Raw genomic sequence first — 23451 nt, 5'->3', positions numbered from 1 at the left:
CATCCAGCCTTGATAGGAGAGGAGGTGCCTAGTCTTACAAGGCAACTTGATATGCCCTGGCTGGCTGATATGCATGGGAGACCTACCCTTTACTGAAGAAAAGGAGGAGGAGTGGTTGGGGGGTTTGAGGGGAGGGACTGGGGGATAGGAGGGAGGGAAGGAGGGAGGGAGGGAGGGAGGGGAAAACTAATCAGGCTGGGAAAATTAATTAATTAAATGCCCTGGAATACTGAGTATATGAATTCTGCCACTCTTTCCCTAGGATTTTGGAGCTAACTTCTCTTGATTAGAAAAATTTGTTTGAAAGAATAAATACTTGCCACCTCTGAACCACACATTCTTCAACATACCCAAGACCCTAACTGTTTAAATTGAGTGTACATGTTATTGTCTGCGCTTGTTACATTTCCTAGAAAACTTGTTCTCGGTCGTCTGCTTTTCAGGAAGAGACTGGAAATAGAAATAGAGGGGATTCTAACTCCAAACACTAGGTGATGCTGAAAGCTGTGGTATAAACAAGGACAAAGCAAGACTCTTTCTAAGACTCAGTGTATCCCAGAGTATTAATTTATACTTTAAGTAGATTAGGAAACTCTTTTTTTTTCTTAATAGCAATGGGTATTTATCTAAATTAAAGCCAGGAATGAAAACAGTATAAAGAATACAACCTTAAGCCAGGAGCGATGTCTGTAGTTATAGATCAGCACTTGTGGGGAGAGACAAGAAGATCAGGAGCTAAAGACTCACTTGGACTACTGTAAGTGTCAGGCTAGCTTGGGCTATCAAGCAAGATTCTCTTGTGACTCCCATCAAAAAGAAAAAGAAAAAAACAATTTTTTGAAGTTCTTGTATATATATAATATATTATGTATAATTACATAATTATTATTTATGAGAAATAGGATTATGAAATGGGTACCATTTACTAATACCTAAAACTTTCAAACCAAAAATATATCACAGTATAATATATTTTTATAAACTATGACTTTAATACTTTTTCTCAAAACAAGAAGTTGACTGAATCTGATGAATTTACTTTTTGGAAGTGGGATTTCTCACAAAGTTTTTATTCTGTGAAGTATGCAGATTGCCTGTAGCATTTTCTCCACATTCAAACATTAACAACAAAAACCCAAATGAAAACATATCCACTGGCATGACAGCTTGGCTTGTGAGAATGTATCAGATTCCTTTAGAAACTGTGGAATTTTTACCTGAGCCTAGAGTGAGGCCACCACGGATGGCTGTCTGACAGGAGTAGGACGGTGAGTGGACAGTGGAGATGGGCTCTACAGAGGAGGCCTTGGCTTCTCTGCTTTCCCAGATCCTCTTGGAACTCCCTGCTGAACTCCTGGTGGTTTGGGAAATGTTTTCTCAAGAAAGAAAGAAAAAAGAAAATGATATATTTGATCCAGTGTCTTCTGCAGTCCACATAATTCATGACTGCGTTTCTTGATTGTCATCACAACCAAGAACCAGTCAAATCTGTACTGAAAACACAGTTGTGTCAAAATCATGATTCAGATCCAAACTCACAGTTCTGATACATCTCAATATCAGAGTTAGGGGATTTTTCTTACAGCTTGGTACTGGCATAAAAACTGACATGTGGACCAATGGAATCGAAATGAAGACCCTGACATTAATCTGCACACATATGAACAGCTAATTTTTGACAAAGAAGCCAAAACTGTACAGTGGAAAAAAGAAAGCATCTTCAACAAATGGTGCTGGCATAACTGGATGTCAAGATGTAGAAGACTACAAATAGATCCGTATCTGTTACCATGCACAAAACTTAAGTCCAAGTGGATCAAAGACCTCAACATAGGAAACTCTTACTAATTATTATGAATAACAAGACTTCCTCCCAAGATTTTGATTTAAATCAAGAAGAACCTGCGTGAACATTTTGTTGTCTGAAACCTTCGTTGTATTATCTCTGCTCCATTAGAGGCCTTCTTATATTGTAGACATTACCTTTAGTATTTAGCCATGTCTTTGATGATGACTGCCCTGAGTGAATTCTTGCCATTTTTGCAAAAATTCTTTTTAGATAATTAATTTATTTATTATTGTGTGTGAAAGTACCTATGCAGTCATTTCAGTGAGTATAACTGTTACATGAATGATAGAAAATCTCAACATGATTTTAAGCATTTGCCATGAGCAGTCTTAACTAACATGGTCAATATTCTATCCAGCCAGGACTTAAAAGTATAAAAGAAATCAGTTAAATTTTACCTATCTAAAAGTATAGAGAAAACTATAGCATTAATTGTGACCACCTCAGATAAATAGAATTCTGTAGACCTATTTCAGAAAATTACAATCATTGCTGAGGAATTTTATCAATGAGGTGGGAGGTAATTGAAGCTATCACTCTTAGCTCAATTCAGGATACTACTAGTAGGGGGAATGTCTAGACTTTCCCCTCCAGTTTTGTCCCTGATTCCCACTAAAAGATCTCATATGCTAAGGTAATTTGTAGTTTCCTTTCGCTGAATTAGCCAGCCAACCTACAAATTGTCAATGATAATGATATATCACCAAGTACTTTTACTATAAGTTCAATAAATATTCTCTTGAATACTTTAATTTCTTTAGTAAGACTAGATTTTTCATGTCTGTTTTGTTCTGTAGTAGGGGTTAATTCAATATAGCTTTTCAGAGATTCTCTTTCAGACCAAATTACAAATATTCATTTGTAAGGGAGCTATCAGAATTCATTTGGGACCATAAAGTAGATTGGCTTATAGAAAATAATTTCCTCTATTTGTCTTAGTCAACTCTGTCAACTTGACACAGCATAGAAAACACCTGATAGGAGGGCCTAGATTGAGGATTGTATTGGCCTGTGGGTAATCTGTGCTTGATTATTAATTGACATCAGAAGTCCCAACCCACTGACCATTCACTAGGCCCATGTGTCTGGGCAGTATAAGGGAGCTATATGAGCATGAGCTTGACAGTGAGCCATCAAGCCAGCAGCATCTGGCACGGTTTTTGCTGTACTTCCTTGGCTGTGAGTGGATTCCCTAGTTAAAAGCAAGTATGGGTGCACAAATATATAAATACGTCCTGCTGAGTCCATATTTGGGTTTTTGTGTATATATGGTTTCAAGGCAGACCCCTTTGTATGGAGTGACCAATAAGGGAGTCTTATTCTTGGGAAGAGGTTAATTATTCTCCCAGCACATTAGTTGCCTGGTTTTGTTTTGTTTTTTTAATCTGGGTTGGAACCCCTGTGAAATTTTGCCCCTTCCACATTAATATGTCCATTAATACTGCCAGTGTTCCAGTCTTATTTATGCAACCATTTTAGAACAACTGTTTCACTGCAGACTTCCTGGTATTCTGACTCTTATAATCTTTCCACCCCTCTTCTGTGATGTTCCCTGAGCTATAGATACAGGAGCTGTATTATAGATATATCCGTTGTGTCTGTGCTCCCCGTGATGCACTGTGTCTAGTTGTCACTTTCTGTGGTAGTCTCCATTTGCTGTAAAGAGAGGCTTCTTTGACAGGTGGTGGTGTACTGGGTGATTTTGTGTGTCAACTTGACACAAATTAGCCATCAGAGGAAGGAGCCTCAGGTGAGGAAATGCCTCCTTGAGATCCAGCTGTAGGGCATTTTCTCATTTAATGATCATGGGGGAGGACCCAGCCCATGGTGCATGGTGCCATCCCTGGGCTGCTGGTCCTGAGTTCTATAAGAAGGTGGACTGAGCAAGTCATGGGAAGCAAGCCAGTAAGCAGCTCCCCTCCATGGCTTCTGCATCAGCTCATGCCTTTGGGATCCTGCTCTATTTGAATTCCTGTTCTGACTTCCCTCAGTGATGAACAGCAGTGCTGAAGTGTAAGCCAAATAAACCCTTGCCTCTCCAACTTGCCTTTTGGTCATGGTGTTTTATCACAGCAATAGAAACCCTAACTAAGACAAATGGTAATTACATTTATCCAGAAAAGGTGGCTCAGGCACAAAGAGGGCTTGCAGGCCATGGGTCTCGAACCATTTTTTAAATGTTCTATACTTAGAGAAGTAAAACATCACCAGAAGGCACTGTTTTTCTCTTTATAGCCAAGTTTGAACTTTGTTTAAACATTTGGCTTTCATTCTCATCTCAAGTATTTAATAGATGCACTATTCTGAAAGTGACAAAGGATATAGAAATTAATAAGATAAGCTATGCTTTCATGTTTATAATCCACTAACAATCGTAAGACAGATATTAAATACACGTAGCATAAGATGGAGAAGGGCAAGTGCCAAAAGAAGTTATAAAAGAGATAGTATTTTCGAAGTTGGAGGGATTTCTCATGGGTAGTAGATGCCTACACTGTAACTAACAAGGGGGGGGTGAGGGAGGGAGGGGGGAGAGAGAGAGAGAGAGAGAGAGAGAGAGAGAGAGAGAGAGAGAGAGAAACTACCAACCTTTGTAGTTAAAGACCCATCTAACAGTTCACTACCCTTTCACTTAACTGTATACTTTCCCTTTCTGCTGAACTATGGTGTTCTTCATGACTGGGTCCATGTTACTTTGCATATCCCAACTCCTTGAGTATCTGGTTTGTAAAGTACACTTGATAAATGGGTGTTGATTGATGTGTGTTTTCAGTAATAGTCAAATTTGCTGTCTAAAATGTTTTTATTGTTGCAAATAGTGTTCAACAAATAATGCTATACGACTAAATAATAAGTTTCTCAAAACCTAAACATTTTAGAAGGACAGCTTTTATAGGATTATACATAATATGTAATATAATCACAAAAAGATCAAAGCTGAAATCTGCATATCTCTATGATTGAATAGGAGAAAGTCACTATCGTTTTTTCCATTTATACTGGTTATGACCATAAGTATTTTACAATATTTGATTGACTAAGCTCAGACCTCAATGAAAGTAGGTTATTAATTAATTTTACATTTTAACTGTGATAAGTCATAATCTTTTAAGTTTTGAACTATAATAGTGAATAAAAAATATTATTCAAATTTATCACTAAAAATTTCTAACATCTCGAGCTTTAAATTTCTGTAATTTTTTTATTGTCCATAAAGTAAATGTTATAAGCAATTTTATGTGTGTGAGGAGGGACTCTTGACTCATAGGTTGGAAATCTTTGTGATAGTACCTTTCAGTCAATACAGTGAGCATATTTGGAGCAGCTGCTGGGGTTGTGGCAGATGCACTAAATTTAGCAAGATACAACAACCAGAAACTATAGTCTTCTGAGGGATGAACATATATAATCATTACAAAGTAGTTTAAAGAAATGAGAGTTTATTTATTTCACATATTGAAAGTCCAGAGACAAGCAATAGAAGGTTTATCAAGCAGCTCAAAATTATCAGCAGAGTTAAAACTCATGGTTGAAAAATGGTTACAATACCTCCATGTTCCAGATGGAAGACAGGACAAAAGCTTGTTTTGGAAGGATCAGTCTATTTTAATCTTAGTATTTGTAATAAAATACCTTCTCCCAGAGATTTCTTCTGACATCTTGTTGTCCAGAATTACATCACAGACCTCATCCAGCCAAGAACTGGCTACGAAAGAAGGGAACTGTGAGTCCACTTAGGAGACCCAAGCAGCAGGGCTTGTAGTTTCTCTTTTCCATTTTCCTTTGTTCTCCATACATTTTGGCACTCCAAGGGTAAGATGCAGTGATCAAGAAGTCTGCTTTAGGAGAAAAAAAGGGGGGGTTGGGGATTTAACTCAGTGGTAGAGCGACTAATCGCTCTAGCAAGCACAAGGCCCTGGGTTCTGTCCTCAGCTCCAGAAAAAAAAAAAAAAAGATGTAAAAGAAGTCTGCTTTGGGGCTCAGGAGATGGTTCAGTTGATAAAGAGATTTTCTTGCAAACATAAAGACTTAAGTTTGATGCCTAGAACCCACATGTAAAAGCTGAGCCCAGTAGTGCCCTGGAGCTTGCTAGCCAGCCAGCTCTGGCTTACTTAGTGATCCTCAGGCTAATGAAAGATCCTGCCTCTAAAACAAAGAACAGGATAAGTGGCTAAGGAATGACACTAGTCTCCGCACACACAAACATGCATGTTCACCTACCTGTATGACTCTGCACACACGTGAAAACACACACATACACAAAATTGTCTCCATCATCAAATGAGTCATTCTATGAGCTCAGCAAGTATGTATGGTAGATATTTGGCTATAAATATCTATGTATTATGTGTGAAGTAAAGTAGGGATGGGAATAAAGAATGATGGCGTGTATCATTATAGAGAGAATAGTCACAAAAACTTCTCTGATGAGGTGACACATACTAAAAACTGAAAGAAATGAGGCCTAGGTGCCAGTGTAATATTGGAAGGAAAATGGTCCAAGAGAGAAATTGCAAGCACAAGGGCCCTAAAGAGAGAGACATGGCATGATCACTGAAAGAAAGAAACCAGTGTAACTAGGGCACAGTAAACCAAAAATGTTAGAAGACAAGAATAAAGAGAGTGATGGTATGTTGGGCTTTATAGACACTAACAAAGATTTTAATGTAAGTAAAATGTAAAGTCTTTGGGAGTTGTGAGCATAGATTAATATGTTGTAACTTAGGATCACATAACTAACTATGTGGTAAATAAACGGAATGGAACAAGGAAAGAATCAGGAGAACAGGGAAGAGGCCATCAGTTTACCAGGACATAAATGATGTTCCAGGTACTGTAGTAGCAGTGGAAGTAGTCAGCAATTGTCAGATTCTAGGTATACTCTAAAGGTAGTTTAGTTAGAGTTCTGACAAAACACAAGACAAGGATGTCTCCATTGTTTGGCCCAGTTACTAAACTGGTAAATGAATGGCTGAGTTGAGAATTACAAGAGAAATAAAACATCCTGTGGGTGGTAAAAGAGGTTAGAAATAAGAGCTTAATTTTAGAAATTTCAGGTTTGGGTTGTCTATTACATATTCAAGTAATGTCAGATGATTACTAGCCTGGAAAAATACATTATCTACCAGCTCCTAGGTAATATACAAATGTAAAGTTGAGGGTGGAGGTTGAGATCAGAGATACAAAATCAGCAGTTTTCCTGAATGTATGATCTGAATGCCGAGGGACTAAATAAGGTTACCTAAGAGTGGACAGCTGCGTGTGATCTTCCATGACTTTTTACAGGAAAGGGAACAATTCCAGTGAATCTTAAATAAGTTTGTTTTGCTGACTAGTTCATTAAATATCTAAAGGTCAGTACAATACTTGAAGATATGAACCCTGAAGCCAAAACTACCTAAGGTTTATATCCTGGTGCTTTTGTTACCGGTTGTGTGACTTAGGCGAAGATATAAAGCCTGTCTAAGCTTCTTTACTCAGCTGTAAAGACTTGTAACAGAACCTTCCCTGACATGGAATTAGCAGTTAATCTAGAATAGTTACTTGACCCATGGTCAACATTCATTGATCAGCCAATATTAGCAAATTTGACAATGTTTTGGCACATTTCTAATATTATTTAATGTTCTACAATCATGTGTCAGAAACAGGAGAAATATTGTCTCACCAGGACCCCGAGATTGGAAGTTTGGGTGTTTAAAGTCATTCTTACCTATTAATCAATGTACCCGTGTGTTATTCTCAGTTAATTGTCTCCTGTTTAGGTCACAGTGCTGTAGATATCACCAAGGTGGCTAGAAGACATCGCATGTCTCCTTTTCCTCTGACATCTATGGACAAAGCCTTCATTACAGTCCTGGAGATGACTCCGGTGCTTGGTACAGAAATCATCAACTACCGAGGTACTGTCATATCTGTCTATTGGCCTTTGTCTTCCAAGAAAGACTCGTACAGCATCCTAAAGGAAGATGCTTACTCTCCATTGCCAGCATTTGAATCTTCCTTTCTGTCCCTGTTTTCTATTCAACTATGATTGACTTAATAACCAGAATAAAATACTAGATAGCTTTCGGTTCATAAAAATAGGAAAAGGCCATCTGTTTTTTATTCTAAATACCAGAATTCTACCCAAAAGACGGTGCTGTCAGCACTACTAAATCAGAAAAATAAGACAATTCTGAGTCCTTCTGATGCTTTTTCTCTTAGGAATCAGAAATAACTAATGTCTTGTAACCGTGTGTTGTAGAAAATTCATAGAGACCATTTCTGACTTAATTTTCCAGCTTTATAAAGGTATCCCACATGTCCAGAAAACTACATTTTAGATTGTCCATTTTTATAGTTTGCAACTAGTAATATGTGGTATGACATTGTCCTATAAAGCTGAGTACAGAAGGAGGCTGTAGTTCCTAGTCAGTCACATAGCAAGAGAAACCATTTATCATATTGCTGAGCTATGATGTACATTAGATTAGATTAGATTAGATTAGATTAGATTAGATTAGATTTCAAATGCATCTCTATTTATCTATCTATCTATCTCTATCTCTCTCTCTCGGTAACATCTCACTATGTAACCTAGGCTGCCTTTTCAATCTGTGATTCTCCAGCAATAGCCTCCCAGGTGATAAGGTTACAAGCATATGCCACCATGTCCCCATTTAAATACATTTTTCATTAATGATATTTTCAACTTGCAATGTTTTATTAGGATATAGCATAAGATGCGAAGTGTCTGTAGCTCAAAATAACCTAATTTATCCTTGGGTTATTAAATAATAATCACTTTGATCTGTTTTCTGCTCTACCTAGCTTTTTGATTTTCAGAAAAGTTTATGAAAATAATGGAAATGTAGTTGTCTTAGTCACTTTCAGTCACTATAACAAAATACATAATTAACTTATAAAGAAAAAATGTCTGGTCTTTTTTTGTTTTTTGTCATTGTTGCTATTGGTGGTGGAGGTGGAAGAGGTGGAGGTGGTTTTTTGAAGCAGGGTCTCATTGTTTGTACCTGGATGAATGGGAACTCACTTTGGAGACCTGGCTGACCTTGAACTCCTTAGTGCTGGGGTTAAAGGTGCACCATCATGCCCAGCTATCTTTCTTTAAGAAATTCTAGTTCATGACCTAGTGGTCCTGTGACTTGGAGCCTTTAATGAGGCCTCACATCATGGCAAGAGCTAGTGACAAAACAAACGATGTCCCTCATGAGCCAGGAGACAATAAGTATAAAGAAAAGGAAGAGGTTAGAGGCCACAATCCCCTCGTGAACATACCTTCCCCAGTGACCGAAGTATCCTGCAAGGCCTCTGCTCTGGAAGGTCCATGACATCTCCTAACAGTGCCACCCTGGGTAGACCTAGGCCTTTGGGGAACATTCAGTATTAACACTATAGCAGCGTTGTTCCCCACTGTAGTAAGTTTATAATCAATTTCCGTTTCTAATAACCTGAGAAGTTGTCTTTTGACATTGACTTCCAGCAGACTAAGCTCCTGAGCACATGTAGTTAATAAATAGTAAGTACTGTGATCAAACCCCACCTACCCAAAAGTTGTACTTGATATTTTCTAAATGAAATATAGTTCTTAGTTATTTTTATGAAGACAGAAACAATACAAAAGAATTAATTTTAGGTTTTGAGTAACAGTTCCATCAGTAAAGTACTTACTATACAAGCATGAGGATATGTAGTCAGTTCCCACCGCTCATGTAAAATGCCAAGCATATTAGCACATGCTTGTGAACCCAGTGTTGGGGAAATGGAGACACTGGGATCCCTGAGGCTCACTTGCCATTCCACCTTACCCTATTTGGTGAACTTCAGGTCCTCATGAGCAACCCTTTCTCAAAAAACAAGATGGATGTCTTCTGAGGAATACCACCCAACGTTATCCTCTTGTCTCCAGACACACATACATACTCACACATAGAAATAATTGTCTAAGAGTTTTATTCATAGAATCTTAACACTGGCATATTTAAACTGCAATGAACATTAGAGAATAGTTATACAACATCCTAATTTTTCTGCCCAGAAACTCAGACTCAAAAGCAGAAAAGGAATAGGAGTAAGGTATTAAAACTTACATTCTTTTTTGCTGCATAATAGTTCTCCTGGTCCAGCATTAAAATACTCTCAATAATGGTAGCTGGCATAACAGATGATGTTAAAGACCTTAAATTAGTGAAATAGTAGGTGCCATGTTTTAGCTCCTTTGTCTTGACCCTCCATAGACAAAAATAGGTTTTAAGCAGCTTCCACTTATCTTATATCTTTGACTCACATTCTTTTAGGCTTACCATATGCAGGTAATGAGCATCTTTAGATGGAAAAATACAAATGTACAACTTATTAACACTTTGAATGAGCTATATGATTTATTTCATAAGCATAGAAACTTTATTGTATTATTCCATATACATGATTTCAGGATCAACCATAAAGTCATTATTGTGCTAGTATTTTCCAAAGGATATTTTTACTCTAAATCCTTCAGTCTTTCAAAGCCTATACATATGAATACTTAAATAAGATCTACGATGAACCAAAATTTTGTCTAATCTTTCAAAGGAAGAGGTGGAAAAGAAATTGTATTAAAATAGCCATGAGATCATTGAAAATATGAAATGTTTTAGTGTCTGATAAATAATCAGTTGTAAGTATGTTAAATTCATTTTAAAAGCTATTTAAATGATATAGAGACTAAAATCTATACATAATTCCTCTTTTCTGGTAGGTGTCAATCCTTGGTTGTAGTTGGAAGTTTTCTTGTATCCTGCCCAGTCCACAGCTTCTCAGACCCAAATAAACACACAGAGGCTTATATTAATTACAAACTGTATGGCCATTAGCTCAGGCTTATTACTGACTAGCTTTTACACTTAAATTAACCCATAATTCTTATCTATGTTTAACCACGTGGCTTGGTACCTTTTCTCAGTTATGACTTATCATCTTGCTTCCTCTGTGTCTGGCTGGTGACTCCTGACTCAGCCTTCCTCTTCCCAGAATTCTCCTTGTCTGCTTATCCCACCTATACTTCCTGCCTGGCCGCTGGCCAATCAGCATTTTATTTATCAATCAGAGCAACACATTCACAGTGTATAGAACGACATTCCACAGTGCTTGATCTTAACATTGTTCCTACCAATAGTCATTTGGCCAAGTAAATATATATGTCAAGACTGTCTTCTCAGCTGTGAGTGAGCACAGCATGTCAGTAGCCTCTCACATACATTAGGTATGACAGTTTTTAAATGTTACAATTTCAGGACTATCACAAATTGCATCAGTAAACATTTCAAAATATCAGACTATTGAATAATGGATTCTATTGTGACAGTTTCAGAATATATATAATTGTACTTTGTTCAGATTCCCATCAACCATCCTTTGCCCGCTGCCCACTAGCCTCATCTTCCTGTTCCCAGTTTCCCTGAGCTTTCATATATTTAAGATATATCCTGTTCAGTCTAGAGTCTGCATAAGAGAAAGCATATGATAATTGGTCTCACCCCACCACTGCATCCTCTTGTCTACTTCTGCCCTCTTTCTTATCTTTAAACCCCTTCCTCCTCTCAGTTAGTCACTATTTTTTTTCATAGAATAAATACATTGAGGGTGGTTGTATTTTTAATCTTGATTCCACATGTAAGAAAAAATATGCAATATTTGTCTATCTGTGTCTGGATATTTAAAAATAGCTCATTTATCCTGTTGATACTGCGTTTTATCATTTTTCCTGAAAATGATGCAATTTATTATTTTTACATCGTTATAAAACTCCATTTTGTTTGCATGCCATATTTTCTTTATGTGTTTGTCTCTTAATGAACATCTAAGCTGGTTCCATATGTTGCCACAGTACACTCTGGTGTGCAAGTATCCCTGCTGATGTGCTCACTTTAATTCCTTTGGGTGTACCTCCAGGAGTAACAAAGCTGGATCACATGTTAGATTGTAAGGAACCTTAATGCTGATTTCCATAGTTGCTACATCACTGTACATTTGCACCCCTCATTCTTAACAACATTTGTTCTTTGTTTTCCTGATCATGGCCATTCAGACTGGAGTGAGATAGAATGTCAGAGTAGTTTTCATTTTCTCTTCATTTTTCTTGCCTATTTATTGATGAATTACTTCTTTTGGTGTTTAATTTTTTAGTTCTTTGTATGTTCTATGCATTGATCTCATCATCTATATAACTGACAAAGATTTTCTTCGATTTTATAGACCATCTCTTCAGTCTGCTGATGTTTCCTTTCCTTTACAGATTTTTAATTTTATGCAGCCCCAGCACAAGAAAGATTACTCATTAGTTAAGAGTGCTTGCTGTTCTTCCAGAGAACCCAAGTTTAATTCCCACCACACACATCAGGCCGCTCACAACCTCCTGTAACTACAGTTCCAGGGGATCCAGTGCCTTCTGCAGGCTTACCCAGGCACCTGGACACAGGTGGCATCTACTCACACTAATACACATACATTCACAGAAATAATTTTATGCAGTCCCATTTGTGAATTCTTTCTGTTATTTCTAAATTTGGAGTCTTACCTAAAAGTCTTTGCCTATACCTTTATCTCAAAATGTTTTCCCTAATTTCTTCTAGCAGTTTTGAAGGTTCAAGACTTTTGTTAAGGTCTTTGATCTATTTTGAATTGATTTTTAAACAGGGTGAGGGAGAACAATCTAATTTTGTTACTCTAAATATGGATATCCCATTTTCCCAGTACCGTTTATGTGAGGAGGCTGTTTTTTCTCCACTGTATGTTTTTGGCAGCTTTGTAAAAAGAGGAGGGAGATGGCTATAGCTGTTTGTAAGTTTATTTTTTGGTCCTCTGTTCTATTCCATCAGTTGTATATCTGTCTTTCACCAGTACAGTATTCGTTTTGCAACTATGGTTCCATAGTATAATTTGAAGAACTGTTCTTTTTGCCTAACATGCTTTGTCTATTGTCATTTGGGGGTTTGTTGTTGTAGTGGCAGTGGTAGTGGTTTTGGTTTTGTTTGGGACTGGGGGTTTGTTTGTTTGTTTGTTTGTCTAGGGGGTTGGTTTAGGTGTATGTGTGTGTACTCTCATATGGATTTTAGAATTGTTTTTCTATTTTCATGAAGAATAACATTATGATACAGATGAGGACTGCATCAACTCTGTAATACAGTCATTTTCTAGTCTCTGAGCTGAGGGTCTTTCCATCTTCTCATGTCTTCTTCAGTTTCTATATTCACTGTTTTAAGTTTTTCCTTATGGAACCCTTCCAATTCAGATAGTTTTCTTGCTAGGAATTTTATGCTAGAGTGTAGACAATTTTTCTTGGTTTCTTTGTCAACAAGTTGGTTATTGGTATAGGAACAAAACAATTTTTAATTATGATTTTTTTTTGTATCTTACTACTTTGCTGAAGATGTTAATCAGATCTTGTAGTTTTCTGGCAGAATCTGCAACATCTTTAAGTATAGAGTCATATCATCTGAAAATTTAGATGTTTTTACTTCCTACTTGCCTTTCTGTATCCCTGATATTCCCTTTTCTTGACCAGTTACTCTAGCTTAGACTCGAGCACTATAGTGAATAAAACGATGAAAGTAAATACCCTTGTCTCATTACTGAATTTAGAGGAAAATGTTGAGGTATGTTCCTCTGTTCCTAATTTCTTCAGGGTTTTTATCATGAATGAATGATTGTTACAGCTATTCAGGTTATCATGTAATTTCCAAACCTTTGTATGTTTATGCTGTACTACCTGTATTAATATAGGAATGTTAAACTATAATTTTATCCATGGATCAAAATCAAATTGGTCCTGGTTGTCTTCTCAATGTGTTGTTGAATCAGTTACAAATATTGTTCAAATTGAGAATTTTTTGCATCTATATACATTAGAGAAGTTGACTCATAGTTTTCTTTCTTTCTTTCTTTCTTTCTTTTTTTTTTCTTTGTTTTACCCCTACCTGGTATAGGTATCAAAGTAATACTGACCTCCCAGAGTGAGTTTATAGTGTTTCTTCCTTTTTATTTTGCTCAATAGTTTGAATGCCATTGGTGCTGATCCTTCTTTAAAGGTCTAATAGGATTCAGCCTTCCATCTATCTTGTCCTGAGCGTTTCTCTGGGGGAAGATTCTTTAGTACTATCTGCTTCTATCTCCACCCTTCCCATAGATCTCTTCAAGTTGTTTATGTGGGTTTGATTTAATTTTCACAGGTCATATGTGTCTAGGTGTTTGTCTATTTCTTCTGATTTAGCATCTCTTTAGAATATAGATTTTCGAAGAATTCCCTGGTGATCCTTTTGTTTTCATTGGTATCTGTTGAAATGTTCTCTTCTTATGCCCATTTTATTGATGTGGGTCTTTCTCTTTGTTTTTATTAGTTTGACTGTACTTTTTCTCTTGTTTATTTGCTTTTTCAAAGAATCTACTGTTTGTTATATTGTTTCCTTGTATTGTCCCTTTATTCTCTATGTAATTAATTTCTTCCCTGATTACTACTGTTTCTGCCTAACTACTGCTTTTATGTTTGCATGGTTCTTGTTCTTCTAAGATCTTAAGGTGCATCATTATCTATGAATTTGAAATAGAGTGGGGAGGGATATATAGGGAGTTTGGGGGGAAGAAAAGGAAGGGAAAATGTTGTAATTATAATCTCAAAAATAAAATAAATAAAAATAGAAAAATTCATGTAGTCTAGAAGTTAAAATATACTAGAATAAACATAGAAACATAAATTAATGGAATAAAGAGATAAAGGAAAAGAAACATCAAAGGGCAAAAAGCAGGGAGGGGCTGGCGAATTGATTCAGCAGTCAAAAGCATTGTACTTCCAGAGAACCCAGATTCAATTCCCAGCACTCATGTGGCAGCTCACGAATCCATAACTCCAGAGCCAGGAGATCTGACACCCTCCTCTGGCCTCAGTGGTTACCAAAAAAGTAAGTGGATACAGACATACAGATAGGCAAAAAAAAGCTATACACATAAAGTAAAATAAAACTCATTTAAGAAAGGGGGAAACATAAGGGGCAAAAGAAAGGCTAAGTTTTAGGTTGGCTTCTTTCTAGGTCTTCTAATATTAGAGTCTGCCAAGTGGAGGGTGGCATTTGAATTTTAGATTATCTGTTATTCCATTTAAGTTATTACTGGACCAAGTCAAGGGTCAGATGTTCCTAAGAGCTATCTTCCCTTTAGAAGGTTCGCTTATTAATGTACAAGAAGCCTCTGTTAGGCACACCTGGCCTGGTCATCTTCTCACACTCCCAAGAGTCCCCAGCTTGTACACTCTGGCATGGCTAATGTTTTAATCGGGGTATGTGTCCCAATTGCATTAGAAGTGATGAAAACAAACAAAACATAGAGATTTATACATCTATAACAATCTCGTAAGCTTTCAAAATATTCTCAACATTAAATACCCTTATGGAAGATGTTCTATGGCATTGTTTCTGGGGAGATGTGAGCAAACATCTCCTCGTTCCATATAGGGAACCAGAGACAAACCAAAGTAGGGATACCACCAAAGTTGTATTGTGGTTACTTATGGGAATATGGGTAAGAGGTCATTTACAGGAACGGAGATGACTTAAAGATAACTGTATCATCAAAAGCCCACCCCAGCATGGGTGACAGCTCACAAAACTGGGAACCTGGAGAGTACTGCACAATTTGGAGGCAGCTTACAGGTTGGAGAATGTCTTCAGGAAGTTTGGTTGGTCTCTGCTTCTTCCAAGCAGCCCAACTGGCTTGTGTCTCTTCTAGGCAGCTTGGTTGGTCTCTGTCTCTTTCAGGCCACTCTATTGGTCTGAGAGACTCAGCAGCCCTTCTGCTTATATACTGCTTAAAGAAGGGGGGGGGGGGGGGGCAGTAGATCTGGTCAATTCCAAGGTCTTCCTAAAGCTTTTAAGTTGTTTACTTTCTAAACTTAATAACATTCCCTAAAGAACTAAATTTCTCACTTCCCTTTAAACCCCATGTCTTAATAAGTTTCCCTCCAAGATAATTAAGCTTTTACCCTTAAAAAACACATTTGAGTGCTGTGTTCACAGTCAGGGTTGAAATTGTTTGGATTTTTGCACACGCATTTGTCCCTTTTCAGCCATTTTAATCTATGAAGACTTAGAACAGTCATTCCCATTTTGAAGCACTAATACTTACTAGAGGCCTGGAGAGAAGGTCTGGTGGCCAAGAGCTCTTGTTCTCTTGCAGAGGACCGACCAGGTTTGGATTCCCAGCCCTCAGGTGGTGGCTCACAACAATCCATATCCCCAGTTCCAGGGGATAACATATGGTAAACCTATGTACATGGAAGCAAAACTTTCATACACATAAAGTAAAATAAGTGAATCTTTAAAACGTTTAAAAAATAAAATGCTATTACTCAGGCTGCTAAGGAATTTGTTAATCAGTTATCAGGTGGGAAGCTGAGTCAGATACGAGTTTCCTGTTAAAACCTAAAGAGACTACTCGGTTTTGACCTGCCGGCTTTTAATGTCTTCTTACAGCACAAGTGAGCATATCCCAGAAAGCAGATTGCTCGAGCATTGTGTTAATTCATTCACTGACATTTTAAGCCACTGTGAGATCTGTAGGTGTCTGTGTCAATAGTCTTTCAGACAGCCTAATAGGTGCTAAGCCCCCGACTTCCAGGACTATGGGCAGGGCCTTGTGAACTCCTACCTATTCCATGCTGGAATGTTAACTGGCTTCATCTTGTGCATGTCTATGCAAACTAGAGCTGCTGTGAGGTCATGAGTGCTGCAGTTATGTCAGCACTCTTGTGTTCAGGAAACAATCTACCCGAAGCTCTCCAGCCTCTGGTTCTTTGTTCCTCCTCCTCTTCCATGATATCCCCTGAGCTTTATGGGGAGGAGTTGTGATATAGATGTCCTGTTTATGGTTGAGTACAGATACTTATTCTCTGTACTTTGACCTGGTCATATTACTGGCTTTTGGGGGATTGAATGATACCTTGTACGTGATACTACTTAGTAACTTAAAAATGTTAATAAACATTTATTAGATGTCAATGAACCTGCTAAGGGCCAGCTGCCAGAAAAAAATGCAGCCCTTGTGCTAACTTTGATTATTGGCCATTATTAATTAATATTTAAGATTCCAGCAAAGACATTCTCTTAGTATATAAATTGTTATAGAGCTTATATTAAGCCAGATCAGCTCCTGGAGGTTAATTGTAGTCCTGGCTCAATATTAATGACTACCTTATATCTTCTGGTTCATTTAGGAGCTGATATTATAGCAAGGCTTGGTGGCTTGTGCATATAGTCCTGCCATTCAGAGATTAACAGGGGAAAGTGAGTTCAAGTGCAGCCTGGGCTACATACATAGGAAGACACTGTACCTCCTGACTTCCCACCCCCACCCCTGCCTCCAAAAGACAACAAGTATGTGTGAATAGGAATCAGACCTATGGTCTCACCACTTCTCCTTGTTTGGAAAGTACAGATCCAGAAGAGATCCAACCTGGAAATATATGAAGCTAAAATCTACCAAGTTCTCCCTTCAAATTCAAGGTTCAGTGCTCTAAAGTAGAGTCAGTATCTCTATGGATTAGAGTTCAAAAGTAAAAAATCTCTGTGCTTCTGGGTCCTAAATCTGGAAAGCAATAGGTCCTCATGGCTGAAGTCAAACCACAGTGGAAACAGTGGGGTGTTATAAAATATGAGAATGCTTCAGACCATCAAATCCTGTTACTTGTCTTGATTTTAAGGGCAGATTCTCACTGAAGAATTTAGGGAGCCAGGTTGTAGGTTACTTGTCTTGATTTTAAGGGCAGATTCTCACTGAAGAATTTAGGGAGCCAGGCTGTAGGTGTAACCATCTTATTAAATAAGAAACACAGAGCCAATGCAAAGATGAAAGCCCAAGAGGTCAGAGCAATAGCTAAGAACTAAAAACCTTACCCTTCACTGTCGCTTCTGTCCTTCTCAGCAAGAAAGCTACTTCCTGTCTGTTTGTCCTTTTTATAGACTTTCTGTTCTGCCTTCTCATTGGTTGTAAACCCAACCACATGACCTCCTTGTCACTGCCTGTCTGTACAGACCTCCAGGTTTTCTATGGTTGGTATTAAGATTAAAGGCGTGTGTGTTCATGCTGACTGTATCCTTGAACACACAGAGATCGCCTAGCTCTGCCTCCCAAGAGCTGGGATTAAAGGTGTGCACCACCACCACCACCCAGTTTCTGCTATGGCTTGCTATTAGCTCTGACCCCCAGGCAACTTTATTTATTAACATACAAATAAAATCACATTTCAGTACAATTAAAATATCACCATACCAGGTAATGAAGGTGCACACCTTTAATCCCAGCACTCAGGAGACAGAGGCAGGCAGATCTCTGAGTTTAAGGACAGCCTGGTCTATAGAACAAGTTCCAGGACAGCCAGGGCTGCACAGAGAAATCCTGTCTCAAAATAATGATAATTATTATTACTATTATTATTATTTTTTAGGGAGTTGGTCATGAAGCCATTTGAATTACACCATGCGTTATTGATATACTTCTTGTCATTAAATCACTTGGGTTAATAAAGCCAAAATCAAACTTTAAAATTCAAGTAAAGTGATTGGGAAGCCCTTTCCTTTTCTTACCTTTCTCCTTTCAGGACAGAAAATAAAGCTTATGCTTGTAAGAGTGGCATGTTTATTTGTAAAAAAAAAAAAAAAATATATATATATATATATATATATATATATATAAAACAAAGTGACTAAAAGATATAACTAACATTTTGAAGTTATAACCTTTATATTTTCATGTACATCATTCTATTGATAAATATTTGTATGGTAATGTTAAATTATATAGTATATGTACAATTTTGCATGTTTTAAAATATATCTTTTTAAGAATTTTTCATTTGCCCATGAATATTCTTTTATAAATATTACTTTGGTCACATATAAGAATGTCACTGTTTATTTAAATATATTATTGATCTTTTGGCTTCTTTCTATATTTACTAATATAAGCAACTCTGAGATAAAGATCTACATGAAGATAAATTTAATTCTTAAGATACAATACTAAAATGGAAATTTCTGGGTCAGTGAATATGAAAATTTTTAAAATTGGCTTTCCTTTTGAAGAATATCATATTTGAGTTCCCAGAGAGTTTAATGACGTATCTTCTGAACTCATCTTTTCTGACTGTATAGCAATTTGTATTTAGATAATTACTGTAACCATTACTAGAAGTTGACCGTAGGTGATCTTTTAGGCACTCGGATGCATCTCTTCTTTCTGTCTACTATTCCTTCAGATGGATATCAGAACGTCTGGCTGAGCCCATTTACAAGATATGGCAGAAGCACTTGTGCCCATCTTATGACTAATTGCTTACCCATTGCCTCCATTAGTCACATTTCTTTGTTTTCTTTCAGATGGAATGGGGCGAGTCCTTGCTCAAGATGTATATGCAAAAGACAACCTACCCCCATTCCCAGCATCAGTAAAAGATGGCTATGCTGTTCGAGGTAAATATGTTAGTTTTCTTAAGTGTCCTCAGAATCATACTGTATTTTTTCCACATTTTTGTCTCAATCCACATACCTGATTACTATTATATCTATTCCCAATTAATTGTCAAAATTACTTCACTCACCAGTAAGCTTGCTAATCTGTACCTGTATATTTTTGACACAATCTTGATTAGTGCTCTTCAATCAAAGTATTATATAATCCTATGAAAATTCTTTATTACAAATGCATACCTAGAGATCAAATTTAAAACACCATTACTTGTCTAGGGGTATGGCTCAGAAAAACTACCTAGCATGTACAAGGACCTAGGTTCTCTGACACCACAAAAACAAAAATGCTGCTACTGTAGCTTATACTCTTAGCCTCTTACCAGAAAGCATATAGCCTAGTTCTAGAATTCTTCCGTGTTTTCTAATCAAAAATATTTAAATGATCTTAGGAAAAATGAACAGATTAAACACAGGGATTAAATGTGAAAGTCTCTTCTCTTGCTTCAAACTTAAACATCAGTAAAGAGTTTGGTGAAATACAAGCATGAGTGAAACATCTAATTCTCTCTGGAAGAAGCCATATTTCAGAGCTCCAGACCCCAGATGGTACTAGCAGCTCACACCCTCAGAGTGGCCTAAAATTGTCTAAAACTTAAAAGCAAATACTAAATAGCAGTTGCTTGCCTAAAATCTGATCTAATAACCGAAAATAAAAATGTAGCTGAATTGCTTAAAAACTCTTGACTTTTTACTTTGTTTTTCTATGTATGATATATTTTAAAATAGGTATACACTGTGATATGATTCCATTGAGCTAATTAGCACATGAATTATCTCACATAATTTTTCTTGTAATGAAAATACTCAAAATCTGTTTTCTTAGCAATTTTCAAAAAAGAATACATTAGCTGGGCAGTGGTGATGCACACCTTTAATCCTAGCACTTGGGACGCAGAGGCAGGCGGATCTCTGTGAGTTCAAGACAGCCTGATCTACAAAGTGAGTTCCAGGACAGCCAGGGCTGTTATACGGAGAAACCCTGTCTCAAAACAAACATACAAACAAAAAAACCCAAACCATTATTTTTATGTTATTGGTTATTAACTCAAATAAAAATTAGTCTAAAAACATTTCCTTGCTTTTCAGGGGTGTTTAAAAATGCAGTTTTTTAAAATTTTTTATTTAATTTTTCCATACAATAATTTTGATCATTTTTCTGCTCCCCCAACTCCTCCCAGATCCTCCCCACCTCCCTACCCAACCAACTTTGTATTCTTTTTCTCTCTCTTTCCAAAAAAATTCCACAAAAATAAAAATCAAAACAAATAAGCAAAAGACCAGTAAGACACAAAATGATGAAACAAAACACCACAAAAAAGCCATTGAGTTTGTTGTGTGTTGGCCAACTACCCTGGGCATTGGGTCTTCCCTGTAGTATAGTTAGCATACCCAGTGGCACTCCACTGGGAAAAACTGATGTTCCCTTGACAAAGGGCATTAACTGCAAATACCTTCTTGGTTTGGGGTGAGAGTTTGTGTTCACTTCCTTGTGTGCTAGTATCCTATCTAGCTTGAACTTGTGTAAGTTTTGTGCATTCTCTGTGAGATTATATGTATATCAGCCCCATTGTGTCTGGAAGATACTGTTTCCCTGGAGACATCCATCCCCACTGGCCCTTACCATCTTTCTGCCCCCCTCTTTTACATAGCTCCCTGAGCCCTGAGGGGAGGGGTTTGATGAAGACATCCTGTTTGGTCTTCAGATCATGTAAATTTTTTACCTTTTACTGACATGTTTTTTTGAGATTAAGGGACAATAAACCAGTATTCCAGGAATTTTCAGAAATTTTGAAATTATTATTTTTTGTGTGAAGTTATTTTATAAAACTATTTTGACAGTCATGAAGTAAATAGAAAAATCAGCATTAGACAGCATTAATATTATCTAAATTTTTCTAAAAGTAAACAAGACCTATACAGATGAATAACAATTTCAGAAATTCCATATGGGGTTTCACTATAACATAATGAGAAAAATATTTAGAAATAAATGTCCTGTGTGACAATGCATCCAGATGAAGTAGAGAAGTTTTCTGTGTTTGAAATGAATGTATTAAGTGTATGAGAATTACTATTAGTTTTGAGTATATTATTACTCACAATTATTATTTTTAAAATACTTCTAGCAGTCTTTACATTCTGTTATTTGGATAGCTAACATTCGTATTTAAAGAATAAAATATACCAAGTTTAGTAGTGCTTACAAAGAACTACAGCCTACATGAATAGTTAAACAATGAAAAAAATCTAATTTAAAGTTCATATTTCCCTCATAGAATCACATATGGACACAGCCATTCAAATCTTTTTAAATGATGAATTATGGATTATCTTGTTTTTGTCTCTTCTGTCCTTCTGTCCATTAAAATAATATTTCTTTTTCTTGTAATTAAATACATTCATTAATCTCTGCCATGTTCCAGTGCCATCTCTTATGTTAGAGGCATCATTTAAAATGGTTAAAGCTGTGTATATGGGCTTTGAACAGAGTCCAAGTGATCTAGGTTCCAGGACTGCCTTCCTCTGTATGACTTTGAGTAAATTATGCAAAAGTTTTTTATCCTGTTTTCTCATCTATGAAATGACAAAAACTATGACATTACTCTAAGAGATTGTTGTGAGAATCAATTAGACTATGGAAAGCCTTAGTAAAGTACCCAGAACATACCAAAAAAAAGAACATTTAAAAATTGTTTCCTTAATGTTTAATGATAAATATTACTTTTGTTGTTATTATTTTGTTGTTGTTGTAAACACACTTTTCCAGACCATCTCTGACCAAAGGATGACAGTCAGAGCTAGGCACAACGGTGCATGCCTCTAATCCCAGCATTTGGGAGCTGAAGCAGGAGGATCATTAGTGCAGAGCCAGTGTGGGCTACAGAAAATACCTTGTCCCCAAAATATAAAAAAAAAAAAGAAAGAAAGAAAAGAAAAAGTGGGGTACCATTTATCTGAATTGTTATTCTTACAATTTTTACTAATAGAATCTCAAGATATCTATCTTTAATGTTTCTCACTAGATTAGACTGTCTCTGAAATTGGCAAAGCATAAATAACATTTTTGGTACCAGTATTTTTCTTCCAAGTTTATCTTTGTGTACTGTTTATGAAAATTCGGGCGGTGGTGGCACACGCCTTTAATCCCAGCACTCTGGAGGCAGAGGCAGGCGGGTCTCTGTAAGTTCGAGGCCAGCCTGGTCTACAGCGCGAGATCCAGGAAAGGCGCAAAGCTACACAGAGAAACCCTGTCTCGAAAAACCAAAAAAAAGAAAATGAATATTGTCCAGACAGAAAATTATTTATCTTTATTATCGCTTCATGGGTTCTCCTTATTACTTATTTCCATCTAAGAGGTAAATTCTGTTTTGGTCTCTTTATAGCCATCTAGAATTACTATAAAATGACAGAAGATTTTTATTTGTGGAGTAAAACAGAGAACTATAGGAGTGAAATATTAGCAACAAGAAAGTGTTTTTACATTCTTGGGTATAAAGTAGGAGATAGTGAGAAAATAAATTATCTGAAGTGGAACTATTCTCAAGAGAGAATGTTTCTCTGTGATGTTTACATGAAGCAGGAGCAGCTGAGTAAAAAGAAACTATAGCTCATAGCTTTTTTTCTTGCCAAAAATTTAGCTAGCCCACATGAGCCATAAAAGAGCCTGTCTACTGCTGTAGAATCTGTTCAAGATATTTTGCATAAAATCACAGTTGTATGTCCTATTTATTCTTTTGTTTAAGATTGCTTTTTTAGTTATTTCACCAAGAAAAACCCCAAATGATATCTCACAGTTTAAGACATCCAAGAAATTACCTAGCAACTGCTGAGTCATGTTATTCCTGCTGGCAAACTGTTGTTGCTGGTTCTCTACGATATATAAAAAGATACAGCACATACTGCAGCCATTGTGTGGTTAATCTCAAAGGAGGGTGACTGAAGTACATTCTAATGGAAGCAAGAACTGTCTCCAGTAGACAAAGAGGCATGTTCTTAGAACCATGCTAAATTTTTCAGTTTGCATATCCTTACTTTTGCAGTTCAGAAAAA

General features: G+C 36.8%; 1 protein-coding gene across 20 annotated transcripts in view; it reads left to right on the top strand.

Moving 5' to 3' along the window:
* Gphn (gephyrin) overlaps positions 1-23451 on the top strand; it is a 416329-nt gene that overhangs the window by 310526 nt on the left and 82352 nt on the right. For all 20 annotated transcript variants that reach the window (XM_052739502.1, XM_052739504.1, XM_052739503.1 and 17 more), the window contains 2 exons: positions 7615-7752; positions 19252-19344. In XM_052739502.1, coding sequence (XP_052595462.1) covers positions 7615-7752; positions 19252-19344 — 231 coding nt within the window. The remainder of the gene's footprint in view (positions 1-7614; positions 7753-19251; positions 19345-23451) is intronic.

Source organism: Peromyscus californicus, unplaced genomic scaffold, assembly GCF_007827085.1.
Source record: "Peromyscus californicus insignis strain IS unplaced genomic scaffold, ASM782708v3 Scaffold_15__1_contigs__length_86483966, whole genome shotgun sequence".
Lineage (NCBI taxonomy): Eukaryota > Metazoa > Chordata > Mammalia > Rodentia > Cricetidae > Peromyscus > Peromyscus californicus.
This window is presented reverse-complemented; position numbering and strand designations above follow the sequence as displayed.